Here is a 27,464-nt window from a genome sequence, read left to right as displayed (position 1 = left end):
AGGTTGGAAAATTTACAAAATAAATATCCTCTCAACCTTCTTGTAAAAGGATTGCAAAAGAGAAAAAAGAACAATTGAGTAATAGTTTCCCCTAATTTAAAAATACCCAGCTAAGGCACGATCAAATCACAAAACACGGGGCTGATAGGACTTTGAAAATCACCAGACAATAATCTGAAAATATTGATCTATGATTCTTAATTCATTACCCATTATCAATGTTATTTGGAAGGTAAATTTAAATAGTTTGATTTCTTCCCACAGAAATAAGAGAGTTGATAATATGAGTTGGTAGATAATGGAATAACGAAAATATTTTGGAAGGGCGTTTAATCATTACCACATTTCCTAGAAAATACAAAGCTACTTGGCGAGTGCAGTTCTTGGCCTTGGTGGAAAGTAGCTTCACTGGTCTTGGAAATAGATGTCTTTAAGGAAACGAGAGCATTTGCCTTATAATTCTCCAATTACCTGGTTCCCATTGAATTGAGATTTATGAAGCACTGGCCAGGAAGTTTGCAACACAGGAGATAACCATGCTGAAGTCTATCACTTCTGAGTTTTTGAGATTTCCCCACTAATACTTCTGGGCAGGGAGTGGGAAGGTTGGGGGGTGGAAAGAAAGGGGGTAGCATTCCCCCCCCCCCCCCCATGAGATTCATCATTGACTCCACCAGCCACAAGGTCTCAGGGCCCAACTCAATGTTTGCCCATTATCTTCCTAGTCAATATCAATACATGCACACTGGCCAGCACTCCCATGTATATCTGCTCAAGAACCCCCACGTCACACCATAAACAAATCCATTCCCTAAAGTAAGCCGGACTTAGACCTCACATTTAAATCCCTTCAGGCAACAGCATCATCCCCACTGAGACACCAATGCATGGGAGGCTGGGGTACAAGAACCAAAGCCTGCGTAGTCTGAGCCATGTGGGCGAGCATGTGGGTCAGAAACGGCACAGAGCAGAAGGGCACTTACGGTTGGCACAGCTTGATTAGGTCCTGGTCAGTGGTGCCTGGTGGGAGGCCTCGAATGTACAGGTTGGTTTTACTCAACTGTTCCCCGCTGCTGTTGTTGCTGCTGTTGTTGCTGCTGCTGTTTGTGCTGGGGCTGGGAGGAGCCATGGGGTGGGGAGCTGGTGCATAGGACTGCTGGAAACAGAAAAGGCTGTTACTGGAAAAACAAAGCCAGCACCTATTCCCAGGCCAGCAGAGCACCTCGAAAGCAACGCAAGCATCTCTGGCTCTCCAGTCCACACACGCACACACATGCTTAAACACATCACCGCTCTGTGGACTTCTGAGAACAAAAGATGCCTTCTCCCCTCTCTGGCCCTGCATTTGGGTCGGCATAAGCTTGCTATCAATGGGACATAAAGAAGTTCTCAGGTGTCCCTGACAGCAGCCCCTGGCTTCTGAGTCTGTCCACTGTGATTTTCCTTAGAGACCCAGAAGGTAGCATGTTATCTCCTTTTCTGGCAGAAAAACACAACTCACTCTTGACACCAAAGCTCCGCCCAGCCCGTGTTCAATAGCCGAGCATCTTTGGTTTGCCTCTACTCTTTGTTCCTCCCAGTTCTTCAAAGCAACCCCATAGATTGTTTCCTTAGCATTACTCTCCAGCACAATTCCCCATTCAAAGAAATCACTCTGTGAATAGTGCTTCTATGAGTAAACAAGCAAATGAATGAATCTCTCTTATCTCTTCTCTCTTTCCAAACCTGCTTATTCCTGGGGAAACAGACTTTGTTAGCAAGGCTCAGCCACCATTCTCTTCCCTCTCCCTTCAGTCAAGATCCCCTTTATTTCACTCTAACCCAGGGTCTCAACCTAAGCACTATTGACATTGAGGACAGGACACTTCTTTTTTTTGGAGGGCTGTCCTGTTCATTATAGGGTCATAGCAGCATCCTTGGCCTTCACCCACCAGATTTTATCAACACTGGTCCCCCAGTTGTGGCAACCAAAAATGTCTTCACATACTCATGAATGGCCCTGGGAGTAAAATCTCATTCAGTGGATAACTCTTTCTGAGAAAATGAAAATGATAAAATGACCTCCAGAAACTTAGGGTATACAATGTGAGGGTCTTTTTAATTATACATGCCCAAATGAGTAGATATGTTAATCATTATACTTTATTTCTTTTGCATACGGGCATATCATCAGAAATTCTAAAATTGCACTGATTGGAGTCCCTGCTGCATTTCTTAAGCTCTCTGTGACCTTTGCATGGTGCCTTAACCTCTGTGAGACTCAATGTTCTCATTCATGTGAGGAGGATGTATGAGGGGGATAGAAATAGTACTCCCCCACATCATAGGGTTTTTACCACAACTCAATGAGCTAACGCAAACAAAATGGTTCCTGGAAATTAGTAAGTGCACAATAAAAGTTAACAATAAAAAATATATAATGGTAATATTCGTCATTCATCTCTGTATTGCCAGTGATATTAGTCTATATAACTATCCCAGATATCCTCAACCATAACTCAGAATGCCACCTATAGGTACAATAAACACATTCATCAGATTCCAGTGGGGGCATTTCTGGCTGAGTTTTAACCTGAAGACACATTAGCTATTTTATCAGGGGTGGGAGGTATGTACTTATCAAATAGCAAGTAGGTGCTTAATAAATACTTAGGCTACGTGATGTACAATAAAAATGGAATAAACACAGCCTTTAATCCCTACATGAGGGCACATTTTAGCTGTATCCAGCCTTGTTTCCTGCTGTTACAGTCTGTTTAACAGACATTTCTAGGATTTCCTATTTGCCCCAGTCTATATTGCCAATGACTATACGACATGCCTCTTAGGCGCAGTTTTTTGAAATGCAACTTTTAATATCTACTCTCATCCCCCATCTTTCCACACCAGCCACCCATCACGATTATCCCATTTCTCCATGTTGCTGTCATTCTTCCAGCCTCCATGCTAGAACTTTGATGTCAATTCCATCTGTTCCCTAATCCTAAATCTCGAAATACAGTCATCTACCAAAATCTCTGAAAGGTTTCTAGAATCATCCTTTCCTCTGAACTCCTACTTTTTCCCTAGGCCAGGCTCTGAACCACCTCCTATATAAAGGACTTCAAGCTCCCTTACCTCAGGCTTCTCTGTTATTAACTGGGGGTTTGGGAAAGAATAAGAAAGAATAGTCCAATGTCAAATGCAAGCACAAAGTGGTCAAGGGAGTACTAGGCAGTTTGTTTAAAAAAAAAAAGTGGGGAGGTGACAGGGCTGGAATGACAGGAGCAAACCCCAGAGCCTCCAACTCGCTTCTTTGAAGTAAACATTTTTCTCAACCATTTCTTTAGTGTGAGTTTGTTACCAATGTTTTTAATGTTCAATTTTAAAATGAATTACACAGAATATTTTCTGCCCCCAATATTCGAATAAAATGGCATATATTCATTGCCTTTTGGAATCTAATATCTGCATAAAGATTCTTGGCTTGCATGAAAAATGATTCCTTCTTGAGCTCGGAATTGGGTTTCGCTCCTGGGACATCCATAATACTTAACTCTACCTCTTTGCAAGCCCCGCACTTAGTAGGTGTTCAATACATCCTGGCTGAAGTAGCATCCTGGTCTCTGTGTATTGCAACAGGACAGATGAAATTTATCTTTTACTTCCCATCTGCTTTCTTCTCTTAAATAACTCAGGGTTGTTTTTTGTGTGTGTGTGTGTGTTTTTTTTTGTTTTTTTTGTGTGTTTTTTTGGTGTAATTCTTTTGCCACTTTCCCCTCCCCTCCCTCTAAATTCTTTGAATTCCATTCTGTGCTCAGGCTTCTTTTAAAATGAGGCTTTGTTTAAAAGCAGTTGTTCTGACTGCCTAGCCTTTTAAACCACCAGAGAGCCAGAAAAATGTCTCCAGCTCCATGTATCTCAGATCAGATGGACCAGTTCAGATTGAGCCCTTGATTGATACAAGAAAGCACCCACTAGAGGCTGATCAATATCTGTTGACTTAATTCTTTTGTTTTCCCTCAGGAATCTTGGCGAGCATTTTTACACAGCCGGGGCACCACTTAGTAAATTGCATGGTGCCTAAAACAATAACTGTGCCCTGCAAAGGGCCCTAGGTATTCACTGGGGCTAGAGGGGGGAGTTAAACAAACAGTCAAAAAGCAAACCAAAGCTGGAATGAGTAGAGGGAACGGGTGTGCATGGAAACAAGGTACGTCATTTATAAACAGGAGCGGAAGCACCAGATTGTTATGGGAAAAGGATGTCTTTCAAAAGCCCTTTGAAGAAACTATACAAAGGTGTTTTTCTCTGTCACAATCTTGTTTGTGAGTCCTAGACATTCTGCTGAAAGGGATAGACTTTCTCAGTGTAACGGAACCAATTGATCCATAGATTTGAAGACCCTGTGCTGACACTCCTGCTAATTCTTAATATTTCATTCATGTGTTGATGATGCACTGAATGATTCAGGTAGCGGGCCTGCGTTATAAATCACTCTCTGGTTGTGAGAATTATAAATCCCTTCCTCTCCATCCATTTTCAAAATACACATCTTTTTAATCAACAAAACATTGGCTGAAGGTTCCGGGAATGTCTGACAAATGCACAGGCTGAAATGAATTAATTTGTGAGAAGCAAAAGAGGTTTTGTATGCTCTGGCTGCCAAAGACAAATGACTAACCTACAGCCTCTTTACAAAAAGGGGAGCATCAATAATCTTTAGGGGTTAATGGGTCACAGCAGCTACTTTCCTGATTAAAAGTGGTTAAAAGTGACTGATTCTCAATTCTTCATCTTTAAATGAACTTGGAATGTTATCATTGATTCGCTTTTTAAAGTACTGAGGAATAAATGTTAAACTGGTAGTAAAAAACATTTTCCTTATGATGAAACTGTCTTTGTGATATTGCCCAAAGTCACACATGGTAAATCCTGTTGAGGGGTGGTGAGGACTTAAGGGCTGGGGTTGCTGAACATTGTAAATCCGAGCTGCTACACGGCAAGGGGTTGCTCTGAATTTGCAGTGTCAGTTGGTTAAAACTAGTAGAAATGGCAAATTTTCAAAAAAAGGGCTTGGGATGGCACTCGGATTGAAAGGGGAGATAGAACTCTCAGGAAGCGGAAGCCGCATATGCTTGGCAAGCGTGCATGCTCTTCTCAGATGTTTATTCACGGTGGCATTGCTGGGAGGGGCTGCTAGGGATTATGGGATGAGGCTGAAGCCTTCTTAGTCACGTGTTGGGGCTGCTAAATCAGCGGATTAGTACCTGTGTCATCCTTAGTAAATTAAGAAAAATGACTTGGCATCCATTTTGAAGATGTTATTCTTAAGATACAGATTCTAATAACCATAGGTATCACTCAGTGTGTGCTCGCTAAGCATTTTTTTATGGATTCTAGAGAGGTAAGAAGGGAGAGAAAGAGAGAGAGAAACATGGATCTGTTGCTCCACCTATTTACACCTTCCTGGGTTGATGCATACATGTGCCCTGGTGGAGGATTGAACCCACAATCTTGGCCTGTAGGGATGACACTCTGATGAACTGAGCTGCCCTGCAGGGTCTTGCTAATCATTTTATATGCTGTTTTTATAACAGCCTAATGAGGCAAATAATATTAATCTCATTTTATAAATGAGAAAACATAGGCACAGAAAGCGAAAATGTTTTTTGCAAAGTCACAAGCCTGGAGCCCCAAGATGAACTGAGGGAGTCTGACTCCAGGAGCCACTCAGTCCCCACAACACCGGGAACTTCACCTCTTGAAGACAGAGGCTCCAACAAACACAACTGACCTCCTTGCAGTGAGTCCTGGACAGGGAGACTCTGGCAGAAGCTCTGGTGAGCCAAGGATAAAGGGGGAAGAAAAGAGTGATGATGTTAAACCGCGTGCAGTCAAAATGAAGGTTAAAGAGCTCTTTCCTTCTACCAGAATTTAAATAAAGCCAATCTCAAAATTTAATTTCAAAGGGGAAGTGCCCAACAGAAGCAAGCATGTTATGAGTTTTCCAAATAATGTCAAACTAGTGGGGTTCATTTGTCAAGATTCATGGTTTGTTATTTAATAACAGGAAAATGAACTGGCTTGTAGATCATCCTAAACAGCTGATTCATTTAGTGTGCTTTGTTAATATGCCTCATTTTTCAAGTTTGAAAAGTGAATCAAGCGGGTCCTCCTACATTCTTGTAAAATGTGGTGTGTGTGTGTGTGTGTGTGTGTGTGTGTGTGTTGGTCTGGAAGGAGGTTCATTGTCTTTTCCACCCCTCCACCCCACTATTTTGGATACAACCTGAAGAGGATGTTTTTGCTTGTTTTAACATAAAGCATTTAGTACATTCAATAAATGTTATTCACACATCAATGGAGTAAAGTAAATCATTAAAAATCATGTTTTATACAATGCCAAACTACATTAGAACCATTGTCTAAAGGCAGGGCTGTAATATTTATGCACTGGCCAGGTAATTTTCAATTGGGATTCTCAACCTTGGCACTACTGACATTTTGGAAAGAACAATTGTTTGCTATAGGTGGCTGTCCTATGCATTGTAGAATCTTTAACAGATCCCTGTCTTCTACCACTAGATGCTAGTTGTTCTACCCACTCCTCCTGATGTGGCAACCAAACATGTCTCCGGATATTGCCAAATGCTCCCTAAGGGAGTGATATTGCTTCTGGTTGAGAATCAGAGCTTTAAACAGATCCAGCTACTCTCTTTGTAGGACCAATATGGTACACCCCCCTTGTTTAATACTAACCAACAGCCTAAAAAGATTCCATCGAAACACCTCATTACCTAAAAAACATTCAATTTCTTACCCCTAAGTACACACAGCATCACCTCTCCAGGCCTCCACCCTCTGCACCTAAAATGACGGTGTGCCACATATCATTTCCAAGCAGAATAGGTCTGAAACATACTTCTCCCTCTGACTGGAAACATAACTCTTTTACAAAGAGCATTTCAAATATTTTTTGCATGTAATTCCCCTTGGCTGGGAATCACAGAGCCTTGATGCCAAACTGCAGTCAATTCTATTCCTGGCATCCGGTTGCTGGCAGGATCCTGAAGCAGTTGGTCTGGTGGTTTTGGAGTAGCCTTGGGCTCCATCATGCAGCAGTCTGCTTTGCTGATGGGCTCCCCAATTCGTTTTTATTCCTCATCAGTGCAATAGAATTTGTATTCTTTTATCCATTCAAGGGTAAAGCCCTGGATAAAGTCTCTCCTGGGATTGGCATGCCAACTCTTTCACTATCCAAAAATGAATATAAACCACATTCCTGTCTTAATTCATACATTATTTAGCCTGCATGTACACATGTAATCCATTGCTCAGTGGATAATGCTGTTGCAGGCTATTGGATTCCTCTCCCAGACAGTGTAATTTCCATATAACCTTGCTTCTGTAGACCTCTCCTCTAGTATCAACATGACATGAAAGAGTGGACATGGCTAAAACTGTGGCAGTCACTGGAGTGTTTATAATAGCCTCAAATGAGGGTGAATATGAATACTATGCATGCAGGCAATAACAAATGCAGCTAAATTAATATCTAAGGCAAGCCATGCAATTTTAGCCAGAGTTTCATGAACCACATACATTACTGCTTTGCAATTTCATACGAGGCAATTGCCTCTCCATTATGTAGAATATGACTATAGAAAACAATTGTTTCAATTACGCCTTTTATAACAGAGTTTGGTAAAAACCTGCCCCACAGCTCTGATATGGAAATGAGCAATAAAGGACAAAATTCTGCACAAAAGGCAATCATTTGCACATTCTCCGCCAACTGGTCTAGGTAATAGCTACTGTCAACAGTGGTAATATGGTGCTTGAGAGCTCCAGAATGCCTGCTGAGAATCCTGCTTTGCCACTAACTAGGCACTTAAAGCTCTAGTCAGAAGACAAAGAGATTATGATGATCTCACCTCATAGGACTGTTGTAGGGTTTTTACTATATAAATGACCTATAAAATGTATAGCACAGTGCCTGACACAGGGTCAGGACTCAATAAATATGTTTTGTTCCTATCAATTGCATCATCATCATCATGAGGCAGATCCTTAAAATGAACATTTGCTCTTTAAGACCTAATTGGAATAATTTACCTTTAAGGGGAAAGTAAAAGAGTCAGCCATTTATTTTTTAAAGATGGGAGCCACTGTTCTTGAGATGAAACTATGTCATTAGAACTGTGATTTGCCATTTTCATCAAGAACCAAAATGTAATAACTAAGCAGTGATGAAACAATCACTGTGGAGGGAATGGCTAATTAGTTTCAAGGTATTTACAAGTCACTACCGGAGTTTTATTAAAATTCTGTTAGGATGAGATTCACTCTTGCTCTAAATATTAGGTTTGAAAAACCTCAATAGATTGCATAATTACACATTGCTCTGTACTATTTACAAATAGGCTTAATCTAAAGTCATTGAATTCCATTCAGAGGTTTAGATATTAAATGACATTTTTAAATGCATGTACTTGAAGACACAAATAAATTATTGTAAGCACCTATAAACCAATTTCGTTAATAAATTTACAAGCTAGAGAACACTGGCTGTTATAATTGATGCCAACAGCCTTTTATAAAGATTGCTCAATTTTCCAAATGCCAGTGACATCCTGTCTTTGCCTAACCCTTGTCCATTTGGCCAACTCTTGATCTCTTTAATGAAAAACAAAATTAAAACACTTCAAAATATGAGGTGTTTGTGCCATTATTTTAAACTTTGAAAATAACCCAAACAGTTCATGATTCTAATATTGATAATTATTGGTTGCTCCTGAAAAAAAAAAAAGCCATGATTGGTTCCCTAGGTGGAGATTACCATGTCTGCTATACTGTAACAGTAATAGAATTCTCCAGAAATACCAAAAATTACTATAATCCCTGTTTAAGACTCCTATTTTGTTTCCCCCTCGCCCCCCCACACACAGGAATACTTCAGAGACCCACTCAAATAACTGATTTACAATGGTCTAGAACAGTGGTCCGCAAACTCATTAGTCAACAGAGCCAAATATCAACAGTACAACGATTGAAATTTCTTTTGAGAGCCCAAAACTGCACATGGGCCACAAAGTTTCAATCGCACTGTACATGCGCACCCGCAGCTTGTGGAGGAGCCACACACAAGAGGCTGAAGAGCCGAATGTGGCTCGTGAGCCGTAGTTTGCCGACCACAGCTCTAGAACTGGGAAAAGAGTGACAATCCATAACAGGGCACCATGAACTGTTGGAGATCTCTGGGCTTGCCAATGGTCAGCATCTCAATTCAGAATGCAATTAGAAATAAAAAGGCGATCTTGTGAAGAGTAAAACAATTATACTTGAGTCCCATTCTTGTACCTTATGTTTACTTAAATTTTTATTTTCATTTCCCCCCCATTATCTCTATCTTTGACTCTCTTCCTAGTTGTTTCATAATCTTCTATGTTTCACAGTCCAATATACTCTTTATTTCCCTACAATTACAATAACTAATAATGTCAACGATGAATTCCCTTCCCTTTGTCATGCATGCTGGCCTAAATGAATGAAGACAAATAGTTCTAGCCTAAAGAACACTGCCATAAGATTTATTGCAATTAAATGTACACATTCAAAGTTTTCACCTTCATTCTTGAAAACTGATATAATGAGCTATAATTCCAATCAAAAGACAAATTTTCTTGTTAACCAATCATATCACTGATTTGGTTACTTGTAGCTAATGGGCGACCTAAGTAAATGATTTTCTTTCAAACCATCTATAATAATAAAAGCGTAATATGCTGATTAGATCGGACAGCCGAACAGCTGAACGACTGTCTGGATGACCTTCTGGACGTCGCTGGGGCTGACAGGGCTGAGCCCTTGCATGAATTTTGTAAAATTACAGTGAATAATGCATGGCTAATCAAAGCATCAAATGTTATAAGGCTTTTTTTGGTCTACTGAATAATATTGTCCAATTGCATAAAAAAATTGTTTATGAAAGTGAATCTGTGTTGACTGAGGAGCAATGCAATAATAGCATAAATAGCATTAAAATGAAATTTAATTTCCTTGCCCAAGCTTTCATCCTACCTCCATTATGTCTTTCTAGCTCATATCTAACTCTGTTTTCTTTCCTTTCCCAGTGCTCATTCATCTTTCATGCCACATCATAGTCACATTTGCATCTATACCTTATTTTCCTTCCTTCCTTTCACCTAGAATGCCTGGACTCCGTTTCTATATATTATTCTAGGGTTACTAGAAGATTTATCTTACAAACATGTTTTAGAACAAAAGAGGGACATAATAATTAAATCAGGATACAAGGTACAACATGAGACTTTTCTAAAGCAAATTAGAATATATGGTCACCTGATTTATAAATTACTTTTTATTTATTTAAATCTCAGTCATTCCTCTAGGATCAACCTAAAATTCTATCCCATTTTATGGCTTTATCTGTTTATTACCTTAGACCTATTTCATTTCCATTTCCCTTTCAGTTCCTATATCATTAAAAATCTACAAGATTATAAAATAATTAATATAAATAGCAATGGCTCATGATTATTGAGCATGTATTGTATGTTAGGCACAGTTCAAAGAGCTTTATACTAATCGATTTATTTAGTGATAGGTACTATTTTGGAGATAGGTACTATTATTATTATTATAGAAATTGAAAATACTAGATTTGGAGACTCAGGGAGGTTAAATGATTTTCTAAGGTTGTTCAACTTTGTACCATATCCAGGACCTGAAGTTAAGCAGTCTTCACTCCAGTTATTCTACATTTTACTCTAGATATGTGCAGTAAAATACAGTAGCTGCTAGTGACATTGACTACTTAAATTTAAATATAAATAAGTCAAATGAATTAAAATAAAAACTGAAGTTCCTTAGTCATACTAGTCACATATTCAAAAACACATGACTCACTCATCTAGGGGAAATAATTAATGAACAACATAAACTGATGAACAAAAACAGACCCGGAGACAGAGAAGCATCAATTAGAACCTCATAGGGAAGGTAGGGGAAGGTGGGACAAAAGGGGAGATATCAAAGGACTTGTATGCATGCGTATAAGCCTAACCAGTGGTCATGGACAACAGGGGGGTGGGGGCATATGTGGGGAGGGGTTGGGGATGAGAATGGGGGAATGAACAAATATTTGATACCTTAATCAATAAAGAAATTAAAAAAAAATTATAGTAATACTATGTTGGACAGGCAGGCATAGAACATTTCCACTGTACAGTGCAGATGTAGGTCATTCGTACAACTATTATATAAGGCATCACACCATACAACGCATCTACAGTATCTAAATGTGCTGAGCAAAATAAAGGTCACAATGACAAGGCTGCTATTTAAATATTGTTTTTAGGCAATTGATCTTTCAGCTAAGTTACTATTTAAGTGTGTTTTTTTTCTTTCATGAGTGGGTCTAGATTTTTACCATGTGAAATCTCTCTTTCAGTTGATAACTCCCCAGACCCAAAGTGGACATTATTAAAAGAGATTTCCAGGAAATAAACTCTAATTTGTGGAAGAAACAGGATGGATTTTATTTGTTTTCAGCCAGCAACAACGATTTCATCTGTAGTGTAAAGTGACTAAATACCAAGAAAAGAGAGCAGTTGAGATAAACTGCTGGTAAAGAATAAATGCCTCTGTTTTAGGCAGACAAGCTTCCTGCCTGGGTAGGAAGCCCTGCATTTTCAATGTGACATCATCTACTTTATGAGGTGCATCTGTTTTAGGGTGTGCATCTACCTGCACAACCCAAATGAAAGAGCACCTTTCTCTCCCCACCCCCATGTAGTATGTAGTATGTTATTCTACCAATCTTATTTCTCTCTCCACTGAATGAGGCAGAGGAAGAAGCAGAGGAAGAAGCAGAGGAAGAAGCAGGAAGAGGAGGAGGAGGAGGAGGAGAAGGAGAAGGAGGAGGAGGAGGAGGAGGAGGAGGAGGAGGAGGAGGAGGAGGAGGAGGGAGGAGGAGGAGGGGAGGAGGAGGAGGAGAAGGAGGAGGGGAGGAGGAGGAGGGGAGGAGAAGGAGGAGGAAGAGGAGGAGGAGGAGGAGGAGGAGAAGGAGGAGGGGAGGAGGAGGAGGAGGAGGAGAGGGAGGAGGAGGAGAAGGAGGAGGAGGGGAGGGGGAGGAGGAGGAGGAGGACTAGGAGGAGGAGGGAAGGAGGAGGAGGGGAGGAGGAGGAGGAGGAGGGGGAAGAGGAGGAGGAGGAGGGGGAGGAGAGAAGGAGGAGGAGGGGAGGAGGAGGAGGAGGGGGAGGAGGGGAGGAGGAGGAGGAGGAGGAGGAGGAGGAGGAGGGGAGGAGGAGGGAAGGGGGAGGAGGGGAGGAGGAGGAGGGGAGGAGGAGGAGGAGGAGGAGGGAAGGAGGAGGAGGAGAAGGGAAGGGGGAGGAGGGGAGGAGGAGGAAGGGAGGAGGAGGAGGAGGAGGAGGAGGAGGAGGAGGAGGAGGAGGAAGAGGAGGAGGAGGGGAGGAGGAGGAGGAGGAGGAGGGAAGGAGGAGGAGGAGAAGGGGGAGGAGGAGGAGGAGGAGGAGGGGAGGAGGAGGAGGAGGAGGAGGAAAATGCTTTCTTACAGTGAACTACTGGGTCAGTTGAGAATATTCATAAACAACAACCTATTGTATATTCCATGACATAAAAATTTGCTGCTTTATTAGCCAATTCATTCATTTCTTTATTGATGCAGCAAAATTAAATATGGACCAAACCTATGCTTGGAAGTTCTAAATATGAAATATTAGAGTACAAAGCACAATAATTAAAAAAAAAAACAATGTTAGAGCACAGATTAAAATGTGACAGCAATTAATGCATGCAAAGTAATTGCTTCTTATAAAAATTGGAAGGAGCACTTGCACAGATAATTTTCTGTGAATATATTTTCAACATTTATTGTAGCTTGGGCCATGAGATTTTAAATATGTGAATAAATTAATGTCCAGGGTTTAAAAACAAAAAGGATCAGGCAATAAAATGACTATTGGGCATTTTATATTGCTACTAATTTACTACAATTTTTAAGTAAGAAGCTCGTGCAATATTTATAGATTCAAAATTATGTTTCTCCTAATTATAAACCTCTATAAGGTCTCCATTTTCAGTATATTTTAAGTCAATCCATCTTGTACCTTAGAGAATCTCCAAAACAATATGGATCTATCCAGTTTTTTATGTATCTTCTCTGTACTGTGATTACTGGAGATTCTATTTGCCCAGTGAAATTTTCCATAATCAAGATAATGATTTATTCCCAGTGATAAGACAGTTCTGCTTTTCCTTCTCCAAGTTACTTTTGTTCATATAAAATTAGTGATTGAGGCTTCTGAGACTTGCAAATAAATAGTATTTGCGCTTGATCGGTAGACCCTCCAAAGGCTCAAGGAGAAGAAGGAAGTGTTATTGTTATTGGAACTAAGAGCATAGACTTTGAAGCCACACTACCCAGGTTCAAATCCTGCTTTCCCACTTAATGTCTGTACAACTCTGGGCAAATTATCTCATTTCTTTTGCTTCAGTCTCCTCATCTGTAAAACTGAGGATCATAATTACCTTAGAAAATTGTTAAACATTTCAAATAAATGATAATGTGTAAAGCACTGAGAATGAAATCCAGAACACAATAAGCAATCTACAGTTGTTAGTTATTATTCTATAAATCCTAAAGCATTGTGTAATACTCCTTGTTATTATGACAATAATGTTCTTCTGAGTAAGAGGTATATTGGCTGGCCCACTGAATGATCTAGCAAACTCCAATTATGTGTATTAAATGAAATCTTACAATAGACAGTAAAATGCCCCTTCATGATTGTCAAACAAGTTCTCTAGATTATAAATAATAAATGTCATTCTTCAATGAAACATTAGGCTCAGTTAGTACTATTTTAGCTACTGCCACTAATTATCTCCAGACAAGCTGATGGCAAGATCCTCAGAGGAATTAAAACACACACACATAAACTTTCACAAGGGAAGTTATCTTAGAATATGTAAACTCAGGAAAATTATCTATAAATTGTAGGAGTACTGAGTCAAGTAAGATATATCATTGCCAACTATATCTTATTCTTCTGATAAGTGGGAAAAGCTTATTACACACTAACTACTAAATGTCCATGCCCTTACCTAAAATGACTTTCATATTCAAAAAATAAACTAGACTAATTTCATAGCTTCTAACATTAAAAATAATTAGGATTGTAAAATTTGCCCTAGCTTGTATGACTCGGTGGATAGAGCGTTGGCCTGCAGACAAAAGGGTTCCAGTTTCGATTCTGGTCTGGATCCCCAATGGGGGGGGTGGTGGGGGGAGATGCAGGAGGCAGCCAATCAGTGATTCTCTCTCATCATTGATGTTTTTATCTCTATCTCCCTCTCCCTTCCTCTCTGAAATCAATAAAAATATATTTTAAAAAATAAATAAAATAAATAAAAATTGCTGCCCTGAAAGGAGATTTTGTAGATAAACAATAGCTTCAACTGCTTATTTCAGGTTAATTATAACCCTAATTTCTAACAAATTGTATGGTATGTGTCCTAGGGTAACTAGCAAATAATTTATTATATCAAAATGAAATAATCATACTTTATACCGTCCAAAGTACTTACTATACATTTCCAATATTGCACAGAATGACTTGGTTTGGTTTGGGTTTGCTTCAGTTTAGAGTACCACGTGCAACTTGACAAACAGAAATCTAAACCATAATCCCCAAGAGTTTTCCAATAGTCACTATCCTCTTCCCCACCCCTACCCCAAAGAAGCCTCAGTGACTGCTGTATTCCATAGAAGGTTGATTGGCTGGAATGGGGGTCAAAAGAGAAAACTGACTCAGAATAAGCACTGTGTTGATATTCCAGGTCTCAGAAATAAGAAAACAAAACAAAACAAAACAGCAGCTCGAGGTATAGCTTTGCTGATTTTTGACATGTGACTACGATTACTTATACTCGGGTGCTTTTAACCTACTAACAGTTCAACATCTGGCTCAGGACATTTCTGAGAAGTTAGCAATCAGCTCGCACAAGAGGGAAGAGGTAGCTCCAGGCCCCCGCTGCAGCACAAAATGGATGTGGCCACCGGTGACATTCTGGCTATTCAAAGGCCTGACATCCTAGAGGACATACAGGAAGGAGAGGGTTTAAATGCATCAGAAGTAAAGAAGCAGGCACACCCGAGGAAGACAGAATAAACATTTGGTGGCTCTGTCTCCACGGCGAGGCTGCTAGGACCAGAGGAGTGTGTGGGCAGACAGACTGATTTAATAAAACCCCATAATCTAATGGAGAAACAGCACAGGGCACATTAGAATTTCTTAAAGAAAGATGGGATTCAGAGACCCTCTCTGTTTATTAGCCCGCAGAGAGCTCCTTGAAAAGGAAGTATAACTATGTCATCATTCTTTGCAGTACAAACACGTAGGGCCCACTTTAAACTCTTGGAGGGAAGACCAGTAACACCAATCCTCTGATCACATCTTAAGCAAAGTCAAAACAGAGACCAAACCTATGTCAGCAGCCATCACAAAAACAAAAATTACCAACTATATCTTATTCTTCTGATAAATGAGAAAAGCTTATCAGTTAAACAACATATCATATAGCCGAGGCATGTACTAGGCCAGTGGTCGCCAAACTCATTAGTCAAACAGAGCCAAATATCAACAATACAAGGTTTGAAATTTCTTTTGAGAGCCAAAAACTGGCCATGAAGTTTCAATCACACTGCATGTGCGTGCCCGCACGTGGTAATTTGTGGAAGAGCCACACTCAAGGGGCCAAAGAGCCGCATGTGACTCACAAGCCACAGTTTGCTGACCACTATTAGGCTATACCACCTAGTTTTGTGTAAGTGCATGCTGTGATGTCTGCACAAGAACAATATCATCAGAAACATTTCTCATAACATATCCTCATAGTTAAATGATACATGGCTAATTAGAATTCATGTAAATTCAACAATAATATAAAAGCTAAATATTATTATGGAAATATTTTAAAAGATGAAATGTAACCAATGACAACTGCTCCTTTAATTTTGAAAGAAACACAACTAGAGAAACAGTCCATGAAGGTGAAGTTAGCATAAAGTTCTCAGCACATATAATAGCAGGATAGAAAGCAAATGAAAGATGAACTTGATATGCACCAAAATGCAATCTATATTTATTTTTATTAAAATATGAGAGAAAACACTGCCTGTGTGTAATGCTAATTCTTATAGAATGCCTGTTTATGTTATTGTAAGCTCTGTTCTTCTCAACAAACAAAGAGCAGCATATTTTATAGCTCACAGAGATCGTTTGGAGTATCAGAAAGAATAGAAATAAGGACTGATGTGGACTGGTCAAGTTATATCACCTGAGTTCTCAGCAACAATAAATGAAACTAATTTTATTGTTTGTTCTTGTGGTTTGCAGGAATAGGTAATAATAAAGATAAAAATAAAATGAGAGAAGGGAATAACAACAAAAAACTTTCTACCACAGTGATGACTTTTATTCAGATGAGTTATGGCCTATCAGTAGATTCATATTTAAGAGGATTTTTTTTTTTGTGTGTGTGTGTGTGTGTGTGTGTGTGCGCGTGCGCGCACTGGGGTATTTCCTATTCAGTGGAAAAAGGGATCCACCGGTGTTATGTTCTGATTTCAGGGGAGGAAAGTAAAGATTCCTGAAGTGTGGACCACACTATGCGGTGGAATGCAGGAGCATGAGAACCTCATACTCCCACCGCTGACCAAGAAGCACTTTGGAATATTATTATAATATTCTACAACGTTGACCTCCACTCACTCTGAGGCTAGTTGTGCTGTATGTAAAGGCATGTTTCCTTTCATTTATTTGGATTCAACTGGTCATTCATTTCTATCAGTACTAAGGCTTCTGGCAAGGCCAGTTCATGTCATATGTTAGCAATTTGTAAAAACAGACAGATAGACACGCCTATTCTTGGCTACTGGTTTCCATTATGGTCACAATCTATAATATGTGCAAGAACACAGACAATGACAAAAAAACGATGTGTGTTTTTAAACATGCTTTTTCCTTATTAGAAAACTGAAAATGGCATGACCCAAAGTATTACTTTTTCTTTGAGCTACTTACTTGTCATACCTGTCAGGTCACATAGAGACTTGTTTATAAACAGAATAAAAATGGAAATTATGATTGTAGCTAACATGTGTTAGTTCTACTGACCAATCAATACCTGCAGGTCTTGCCCAACCATTGTTGCTCAGTGATTGACCTATGAACCAGGAGGTCATGGTATGATTCCCAGTCAGAGTACATACTTGGATTGTAGGCATGATCCCAGTAGGGGGCTGTGTAGGAGATAACCAATCAGTGATTCTTTCTACCTTTCCCTCTCTCTTTCTCTCTGAAATCAATAAAAAATAACATATATATATATATATATATATATATATATATATATGCAGGTATTATCCTTATCTAATCTCACTGATTTTTTTCTTTATTGAAGACACAGAGAAAAATTAGGGAAATTAGGAAAAAGATATCTGACTTTCAAATTTGTCCATTATATAAACTTAAGTTTCAATGGGTCGTCTCCCTGTGTATTAGAATGTATCTTATTTGTTCCCTTATAAAATAGAATAAAGTAATTATTTTATATTTGTTTTGTTTGCAATGGAGTATTGATAAAGGGTGGACAATTTCTCTCCACTGGCCATACTTCAAAATTTTTTGTGTATTTCTGCAAATACTTTTCTGAATGAAAACAGTTATAAATTTCTTAAACTTTCTAAGTGGAATAATGTTCCCTATCAAGGTCTTCCTGGTGTTATATATATATAGTCTACTACAATTTTCATCTGAACATATATCTCCTGATACCATCTCATAGGATTTTAGCATGTGAACTTCCAGAGAGCCACAAACATTCAGGACACAGCAGATACTTAGCCCTTAAATGGTCTTCATGGATGGGTCAGGAATTAAGATTATGTACTTGATTATACAAATTAAGGTCCTTCCCTCCAAATGTAAGGACAGGTATTTAAACTTATACAACTTTAAAGATTCCTTAAGAAAAATTAAGTAAACTTTATAAAATTAGTTATAAAAATGAGTATTATTTAGAATGAACAAGGAGGCTGCAGTAAATCATTTATTTTAAAAAGCTGACATATAAAATAAAAATAAAAAATGTTTAAAATAACAATAATAAATGTCTCATACTTCAAAATAATTTTCCCTCTTTCTGTGTGTGTGTGTGTGTGTCTGTGTGTGTGTGTGTGTGTGTGTGTGTGTGTGAGGGTCTGCATATTCTTTAATTGCCTCATCAGATAGCATGAATTTTATAATATTTTCCATACATAGAATATAGAATAAAAAGATCATTTTGTTTGTCTCCTAGTGGTTGATAGAAATGCATTTTTTTAGAGTTTACAATACATTTTTTCTTCAGCTTCCACAACTCATTCATGGTAACAGCTTATAAATTGTTAGGACAGTAAATTTGGGGAACAAAAAAATGGGAAGAATTAAGAACTTTGCATAAAGTTACCTGTTGGCTTCAGATTTTGCAAAGCCTTTTATTCTATATTAAAGTCTTGGTGCACAAAATTTGTTCATGGGGGGCGGGGGGAGAGGTGTCCCTCAGCCCAGCCTGTGTATTAGAATGCATCTTATTTGTTCCCTTATAAAATAGAATAAATTATTTATTTTACATTTGTTCTGCTGGCAATGGACTATTGATAAAGGGTGGACAGTTTCTCTCCATTGGCCATACTTCAAATTTTTTGTGTACTTCTGCAAATACTTTTCAATCTGGGACTCCTTGGGGACATCCCTCTCACAATCTGGGACTGCTGGCTCCTAAACACTTGCCTGCCTGCCGGCCTGATCACCCCCTAACCGCTCCCCCTGCTAGCCTGCTTGTCAGCCAACTGCCATCCCCTTCTGGCCAGATCACTCCCAACTGCCCTCCCCTGCAGGCCTGGTCACCCCCAACTGCCCTCCCGTGCTGGTCATCTTGTAACAATGTAGGGGTGGCCATCTTGTGACATTGTGGGGGCAACCATCTTGTGATGACGTAGGTGTAGCCATATTGTGACTACATGGGGCAGCCATCTGTGGTGGCCATCTTGTGATGCAAAGGTATGGGGGTCAATTTGTATATTACCTCTTTATTATATAGGATACTTTCCCATAAACTTTCTATGTTGAATATTAGAGGCTAGACACCAGTCATAACAGAACCTTGTGGTCCCATGTTCCTGCCACAATGCCCAGGACAGTGGGAAGTTTGAGTGTTCTTGGAATAATTGTTACATAGAACAGCTAGGGCTAACATAATCCTACATCTCATTAGATCCAGACCAAATGCATCTCTCACCTTACTTCCCCTTAACTAAATTCCAAAACCACCACCACCATCTGAGAAAAAGTAAAGTGCAAATGGGGAAGCCAAATTGAAAAAGGACAAGGATTTTAACCAGTTGTGATGAAAATATCTTCCATTTGAAATTTTTCCAAATCCACATGGCCATGTGAAGACATGACTAGGCAAGGAAAAAAGTGGCTTTTGTGTAGCTAAAGTTTATACAGTTTGGATGGTTACTGACCATTCATAAGGAAAATTCAAAATGAAGATACGATTAGATATGCAATAGAATATTGAAAAGGTGGAAGAAAGGAAGAGCCCTAAAGATTAAATTTCATCAGCTTTCAGGCAAACCTACTGCTACTGACCCCTCAACCCACCTTCCCAGCCATCCTCCACCTCTTCCCCATACCAAGGGGTAAGCCTTCATTTTTAGATGTAAGTGCTTTGTATGATCATTTGCACCAATGCTCTTCCACTCACTGTTCTTTCTGCCTATAAAGTGCTTTTAGCCCACATTTCTCGATTACCGTTTCTGGACACTTTTCTTGATGGCTCATTGAGCTGAAGGACACTTCCAAGTTTTACCTCAGATCATGTAATGAAAATTTTACAGTGCATTATGCCTTGAATGCTGAACTTGAACTTAGCAGTCATTTTTCACAGATCAACTGTGCATTGGTCATTTAACAACTGTATGCATCTGTTTTTTATTTTCATGGCTATGTTTCAGTCAGGCACCAAGTCCTACTTATGCTTCCTTCTCAGTGTCTCTCACATCTGTCTTTTCCATTCATTCCACTGCTTCTATTCTTGTCTGGAAGTACTTCATATATGGATTATTGTAACCATCTCTAAATTGTGTTTCCTGTTTCCAAGCTGCAAATACTCGAATCTGTCCAGCACATAGCCTTAAGCTTTATCTTCCTAAAACAAAAATTGATTTTCATACTTCATCCCATATAAGAAAAAAGAAAATCCGAAAATGCTTTCCATAGTCTACAGATCACATTCCTTAGACTGACACTCAAGGCCTCTGAACCATTTTCACAAAGTCTCCTTGACCATTAGCCCATAGAAAATAAATTATTATTTCTAAATATTCAAAAAATTTTACTGTCTTGCATCTGCAAGGTATTCCATTTCCAAGTTTCCAGTTTATACAGTTTGCTTCATTTTCTACTCAAAAAATCCAATGCAACTGGGCACTTATGAGGGCCCTGTTGAGTAATTTCATCTCACAGGGCAGGAATGTATCTGCATAATTCATATTTACAAAGATATGAGTTATACAAATCATCATTAAGTAGAGAGAATGCTCCACGGTGACCACTCACAACTAAATGGCCTTGGAATTGTCCTCAGCATTCATCAGCCATCTCCTCATTTTCTTCTGTTAAGAGAGAAGGGAGAGCAATGCCAGACTAATCAATGTGCCAGGGAGTCTTATGGCTGTATTTTAGAATGACCTATATTAAAGGAATTAGGCAAATGCAAGGAAAATTTACAACTCACAGGATAATGGCTCACTGTAGCATATGGGTGTTCCAACATGGCATATTCTTGCTTTATTTACACCCGAATGCTTGGCTGATAGTCTTGCTCATATTTTTGTCTTGCTTTTGAAAGCACAGTTCCCTTGCCTTATTGATCTCCTTATACCCTTATCATTTTTCCACTGAGTTATTTGGCTTGATGACAGTGGTGTGTCTCCGAGGCTGATTTAACATCATCTCCCAAGTATGCAGCATTGAGCTCAGAGTCGAATATTTTAGGACTGAAACATGTAACATGTCCGTCAGGCAATGATACAAACACAGTCCCTTGTCAGAACTAATGAATGAGGTAATCCAGAGTATGGATAAATAGCAGGAAGATGGAAGATGCTAGAAGCTATGTTTCGCCAAAAAGCATTTCTGAGTAATTAAATTATTTGAAGAATAATGACGTTCCTTTAGTTTCAGTTCTAACTTATTTTTTCCCCTCAAAAAGACCTTGATGGTAATACCTAGAGAATAAAAAGTGTACTGAGAAGCAGATTCAGTGATGTACATCGATAAAAAGTGGGTGGTCCTTAAGCACCGTACCAAAGGGGGAAGGGTATGGAAGTATAGGTGTGTCTAAGTGTGTGCGATTAGAGAAGAAAGGATAGGTTAGCAGCCTATAAGGAGAAAGGATAAGGGAAAGGAGGAAAAAGAGAAGGACCATGTCCCCAGTGAGGCACTGATTATTCTACTGGGAAGAAGGATCCTGACTTCTCACAAGGATATCCTCGGTTATTTATAACATAGGATGCAATGTTCTGGCCACTGACTGAGTACTGGGACTGGCCTTTGAATACTCTACTCTCTTCATCTAGAAACAAAGATGAAAAGCTAACATGTAGCATCCAAAGTAAAGATAACTTGAAAGCCCTACTAAGAATCATCTGAATAAAAGTTATCATTCATGTCATTTAACCTTGCTTGTACCCAGAATCCTATTGTACTGCCATTCCTATGACCATTTCTCATGCCATCTCAAGTGATACCCATGTGACCATTGCATACAACTAGAAATATATTTGTAAATATGTGAGTTATTAAATCTCTATTAGAATATGAATACACATAATTGTCTGCAATTCTTATCAAGATTATAGTGGATTTCTCCAGATGTTTCAGCTGCAACTCATTTTCAACCGGAGGAGAGAAATGTCTGTGTGCGAACAGGGCCACCTCTCCTTATTTGTGCCATCTAACCAAATAGTGGTATTTGAGAACGTTCTAAAAAGGCATTTGGCAAAAGAGGAATCCGCGGCCTCCTGATCCATGCTGTTGCACCTATGGGATGCCCTCCTGGTTCCCCAGTAGCAGAACCTATTTATCCTGACTAAAATTTCACCTCCTCTGAGAAACCTTTAGCACAGGCAGATTTATCTCCCCCTGCTCAGAGCTCCAGGGAACCTTTTCCTTATGCCTCCGCAGGTGAGAAATATTGCGTGCAATATTTTGTCCTTTGGTTGTTATTTCCACCTCGGGGCATGCCGAAGAGTTGAAGACAGGGTGTGCGATGAGACACACCTCTGATCTTCAGCACTTTCATGCAAGCTTAGGAAAACTCTCTCCACTGGTACTTCATCACTTGCTGGATGTTGAATTTCCCCATAAAAATCTTGTCAGCAATGATTATTCTTGGGCGAACAAGGGGTAATCCAGAAACCTAATCCCCAATTATATCCTTTAGTTTTATTAAATAAATGTATGCTGCGTTTTGTGGTTGTGAAAACATGGCGACTGGAGGAGAGGTTATGCTTGCCTTTCTACTTAGGAGGACTTGTGGTAAGAGCAGAAAAAGGGAGCTATGGAAAATACATCTTGCCCTTTCTTCTCCTGCAGTTCTCAGCCAAACGCCTACTAGCTTGCTGCAAACAGACACAACTGTAGCAGCTGGGCTACCCCCGAAGAAGCAAGCATATGGCTTATGGAAATAAATTGGTTCATCAGTGACCAAGGAGAGTACTCTCAATTTTTCAAACATAGGACATTCATGCATGTCAGTAGAACTGTGAGGGAAGTGAACTCTATATTTTGGGTCTCAAAATATATGTATAAAGTGAAATTTGCCTCATACGGAAGTGCAGACTGCATAGAGAGAGCTCATGTAATTTTTACAAATACTTGCAAATGAAGGTCTTTCATAATATTAAATAAACGTAGGTGTTTGACTCACAATGTTATTTGCCTATCAGCCTTGAGACAATTTTTAAAATCTTGATTTTAATAAGGGTATTCAATTAAGTGTTACAATGTAGTTTTTCAACTACTTTGGTAAATGATTTCTTTTTTACTATCACATCTTTCTTTATTGATTTTGAGAGAGAGATAAACATTAATTTATTGTTTGACTCAGTTATGCATTCATTGGTTGCTTCTTATTTGAGCCCTGGCAGACACTGAACCCCAAACCTTGGCACATTGGCTCTAACTCTTGAAATGCCCAGTGAGGGCTGGTGTCACATCCTTTGAGGGACATGGAACTTGCATGCATTTATATTTGCTTCATATCAGATTTGTGTGTGAAACAATAAAAACTCCAATCAATTCCATTGCTATTTGCAAGTGGTGATGGAAGAGATCCATTCTTTGCTGGAAAAGAAATATATTTGTTGCAAATAGCCACCAACTTCAGTAGAGAAAATAATTTGCACACTGAACAGGGAAACTGCCAAAGCGAAGAACAGAGCATCTGCTGTGGACAAGGGTATAATTATCTTGCTCATCCAAACACCGCTGGGCATAAAAGTTTTACTCCCATGTCTGGCAAGATCCTCGGCTCAGACTTTTAACGAAACATTATTAGCCAATAATAACTAGTTTGGAAGTCCTGTCAATAACAACAGTACGTCTTTTGGACCATTTCCTGAAAAAAAAATGGAAAACAGGATCTAATCTGACAAAATTATGAACCATTAAGCTGCCAAAATGATCAAAAGCACCAAGCCTATCCTGTCATAAGCCTTTCAGAGACCTGCATACATTGTTTGCCATTGGCTTGAGAATTTTTCAAAAGAAGAAATGCTCTCCCTGGTTCTAGGTTTTGACCCATTGAACATGTCTGCAAACTCTTTCCTCCATGGGTGGTGAGGCCATCATTATTTCTATGCCACCTTTCCTACATTCAGGAAGAAACTTGAGTAGATCTTGCTGCTAGACCAGATTGGTAAAAGGAGCCTGTTTGTTATGAGGAGATATCAATGACCAAAGGGATGGCTGCACTTCTGATTCTGTTGTTGTCACTCCTAACTCTTCCCTGGGGATTGTGACCTGAGAAGGAAAAGAGATTTGAATCTAATCAAAAGCCATCAAAGAAATGAAGGTTAGACTTCCTTTCCCAAATGCTTGCCATGCCACTGTTGTCTTAAAAAAAAAAAAAAAAAAAAAAGAAGAAGAAGAAGAAGGAAGAGGAGGAGGAGGAGGAGGAGGAAGAGGCTAAGAATATGAAATAATTCCCAATAAATGCCCTTAATAGGCAAGCCTGCTAAAATAACACCATCACACCCTCAAAACCTTTGGACAGCTATCAGCAACAGCTGACAAGTTCCAGCTAATCTGAAATAGTGTGTTTCCTGTGAGGATCAGACCACACACACAGTGTACAATAATACCAGAATTTCCCCCACAGAGGGTTCACCATGTTCCATCTTCCAGGCTTAAATAATAATGTGCACATTTTATTGAGAATAAAAAGCTTTGCCCTAATCTGTTTGGCTCATTGGATAGAGCATCGGCCTGCAGACTGAAGGGTTCCAGGTTCGATTCTGGTCAAGGGCATGTACCTCTGTTGCGGGCACATTCCCAGTGGGGGGCGTGCGGGAGGCAGCTGATGGATGTTTCCCTCTCATCAATGTTTCTAACTCTCTATCCCTCTCCCCGTCTCTCTGTAAAAAATCAATAAAATATATTTTTTAAAAAAAGCTTTTCCCATTCATTAATATTTGTGCCTTATAATTTAATTGTGTGGGGGATGAGAGGAGAGCAAAATTAAAGTCAGTAAAAAACAAAACAAAACAACAAAAACCCACAGAAGTGAGAAAGTCCTCCAAGGTTGGTTGTACCAGACACTGGCGTGAATTCATCCATCTGGGTGTCTCAAGGACATATTCCCAGGTGAGGATCCAAAAGGGAAAGTGTCACAGAACTGACAGATGGGCTTCCCTTGCCCAGACCAGCCTAATGGAGCTTTCAGGCAATTTGCATACTAGCTGTCAGTGACACAGGTATGTATCAAGGACTTCACAGAGGCCAGGAGAAGCCTCCTAGAGGACAAAGCTTTATGACTGATTCATGCTTGTATTTCTCTGTCTATGCTGATAAGTGGGATTTGTTAGCAGGTTGGCACTTCTTTTTTCTCTTCTGAGTTACCGTCTGTAGCAGGTCAGTGGAATTCAAGCCACAATAATTTCATCCTATACAAAAATCTAATACTGAAGTCTCGCTCTTTTCATTGGTATATTATACCCAAAAATAGTATTCCTATGTCTTCACTTTTTATTGTATATACATGGAAAATATTGGCTCTTTTCTGTTCTTTTGGTTCAAGATTTAAGTGTTAAAATGTGAAGAGCTGCCTGGCTCTATCACAATCTCACCATTTGAAATAAAGAAACAGTGTCTGCCAAAGGCAAGGTAAACATCTCGTCTCTCATCATATCTTGGAAAGGTTCATCTGCCCCCTATAATCCATGCATGATAGTGCAATTGGACTTCCAATTCTGAAGCAATGCAAATTTTTTTTTTAATTAAACAGTGTCATATCATGTGTCAAATATGTCATGCTCTGTTGACCTTGACCACATAAATTCTCTGCCACTTTGATAGGGAGGTACATTGGTAGCTCCAAATGAACCACATCTTCCAAAACTCCTGCTCTATGATAGTGGCCTCCTACATTCACTCTGACCTTGACAGTGGACTTGCTTTGACCAACAGATATCCACAAGTATGAAACAAGCAGAGGTCTGATGAGTACTTGGTACTTTGGGGCTAATTATTTTGCGAAGACCCCTCTTAGGACCCAGCAGCGTACTTTCTTGAAGTTGATTTATCCAGATAAGCTTTAGGGACAGTAATCTGTACGCGATGTAAGCAAGACTGTGCTAAGAGTTAGGGCTGAAACATGTGCCATTTCAGTCACAGAATATCCTGCAAGAAAGAGAAGCTACATGAGAAACCCAAGAGAATGAGACAATAATTGGAGAAAGAGACCATGTAGAGAGGACCTCAGGTGCCCTGACTGAGGTGCTTTCCCAAAGTCTCAGATCAATGAAGCTGTGTGACTCCAGTGGCACCACGTGGGCAGAAGAGCTACTCAGTCAATGCAGAGAATCACGACCGCATTCTAGAAGGCCACAGTTTAATAAATAAACAGCAAATCACGATTGATTTAGCCATGTTATCTATTGCTACTTCTTATGTAGAACTGAAATAGGCACTTTCAAAACACAACTTTTCTGAGATTTTGATGGACAGATGCCTAACTTGCTGTGTGACCTTGAACCTGCCAGAGGCTGTTTTCTCATCTATAATATGAGCAAGTTAAACTAGATGACCTCAAGGTTCCGTCCAGCTCTGATAGTCTATCTTATTCTGTTCTGGGACTAGGAAAACAGTTGTTAGTGACTTGACTGCAACAGCAAACAAATTACGGGGCATTGCAGCCTTACAGAAAAGGGACTTTCGTTGGCAGCTATGGTCTACTATAAATCTATCAGATAACAAAACATTTTTTTTCTGGGTGGAAAAAGGCTTCTAGCTCAGCCTCATCATAACTGAGCATTTTGATGTAGATTCCTTAACTCTGTATATTGAAGAAAATGACAGCAACACCCATTGTTTGGTATAATGATCACACCATATAATGGCATGGATGCTTTCAAAAGAGGTAAGATCTACTGGCATAAGATTCCACTATTTACGGGAAAAAAGAGAGAAAGAGAACTATAATGTATTATGACATTAGAGAATCAACTTAGTTAGACACAGTCTTCTAAAGTTCCAGGGTAACTTAAATACCATTATCAAATATTGATTCTGCACCAATTAAGTACCAAAAATAAGGTGATGATTGCTCCTGACGCCTGAGATGTTTTCTTCCTAAACCATCTCTTTTATAGTGCTTTTGATGTATCACACACTGTTCCAAGCATTTCACAGATGAGGAAATTGAAGCAGAGGGAGATGAAGTGCCCAGCTGGTATATGGCAGAGCTGGACTCATTGTCTCGGCAGCCTGGCTCCAGACTCTGTATTCTTTCCATAAACACAATGTTTTGACCCATATGGGAAATAAATCCCAGACTGCATTGTTATTTGAACCAAATTCTGACTAACTGCTTTAATGAACGTGGTAAGTATATTAAAAGAGTCAAAGCGTTATGTCAGAAACTGTTTAGGATGTAAATATGTTGATAAATCCAATCTAACTCAAAAGAAATCTGTACTTCCAATGCACACTAACTGGAAGCATTTTATTTACTAAGTTTTTTTTTTTTTTAAAGTCACTTCTTAAGCATACTTTCCTCTAAGTTTCTCAATGCCTCTAAAATATATTAATGTTTATTTACTGATT

General features: G+C 39.3%; 1 protein-coding gene across 12 annotated transcripts in view; it reads right to left on the bottom strand.

Annotated features, from left to right (window-relative positions):
* RBMS3 (RNA binding motif single stranded interacting protein 3) overlaps positions 1-27,464 on the bottom strand; it is a gene marked incomplete at its 3' end in the record, with an annotated part of 624,952 nt that overhangs the window by 479,652 nt on the left and 117,836 nt on the right. For 6 of the 12 annotated variants that reach the window (XM_084902493.1, XM_084902500.1, XM_084902503.1 and 3 more), the window contains exon 2: positions 984-1,156. In XM_084902493.1, the coding sequence (XP_084758619.1) occupies positions 984-1,156 (173 nt within the window). The remainder of the gene's footprint in view (positions 1-983; positions 1,157-27,464) is intronic. The other 6 variants (XM_084902497.1, XM_084902501.1, XM_084902498.1 and 3 more) reach the window with 1 other exon arrangement.

This window comes from Pipistrellus hanaki (genome assembly GCF_964339955.1).
Source record: "Pipistrellus hanaki genome assembly, chromosome: 13".
NCBI classification, from domain to species: Eukaryota; Metazoa; Chordata; class Mammalia; order Chiroptera; family Vespertilionidae; genus Pipistrellus; species Pipistrellus hanaki.
This window is presented reverse-complemented; position numbering and strand designations above follow the sequence as displayed.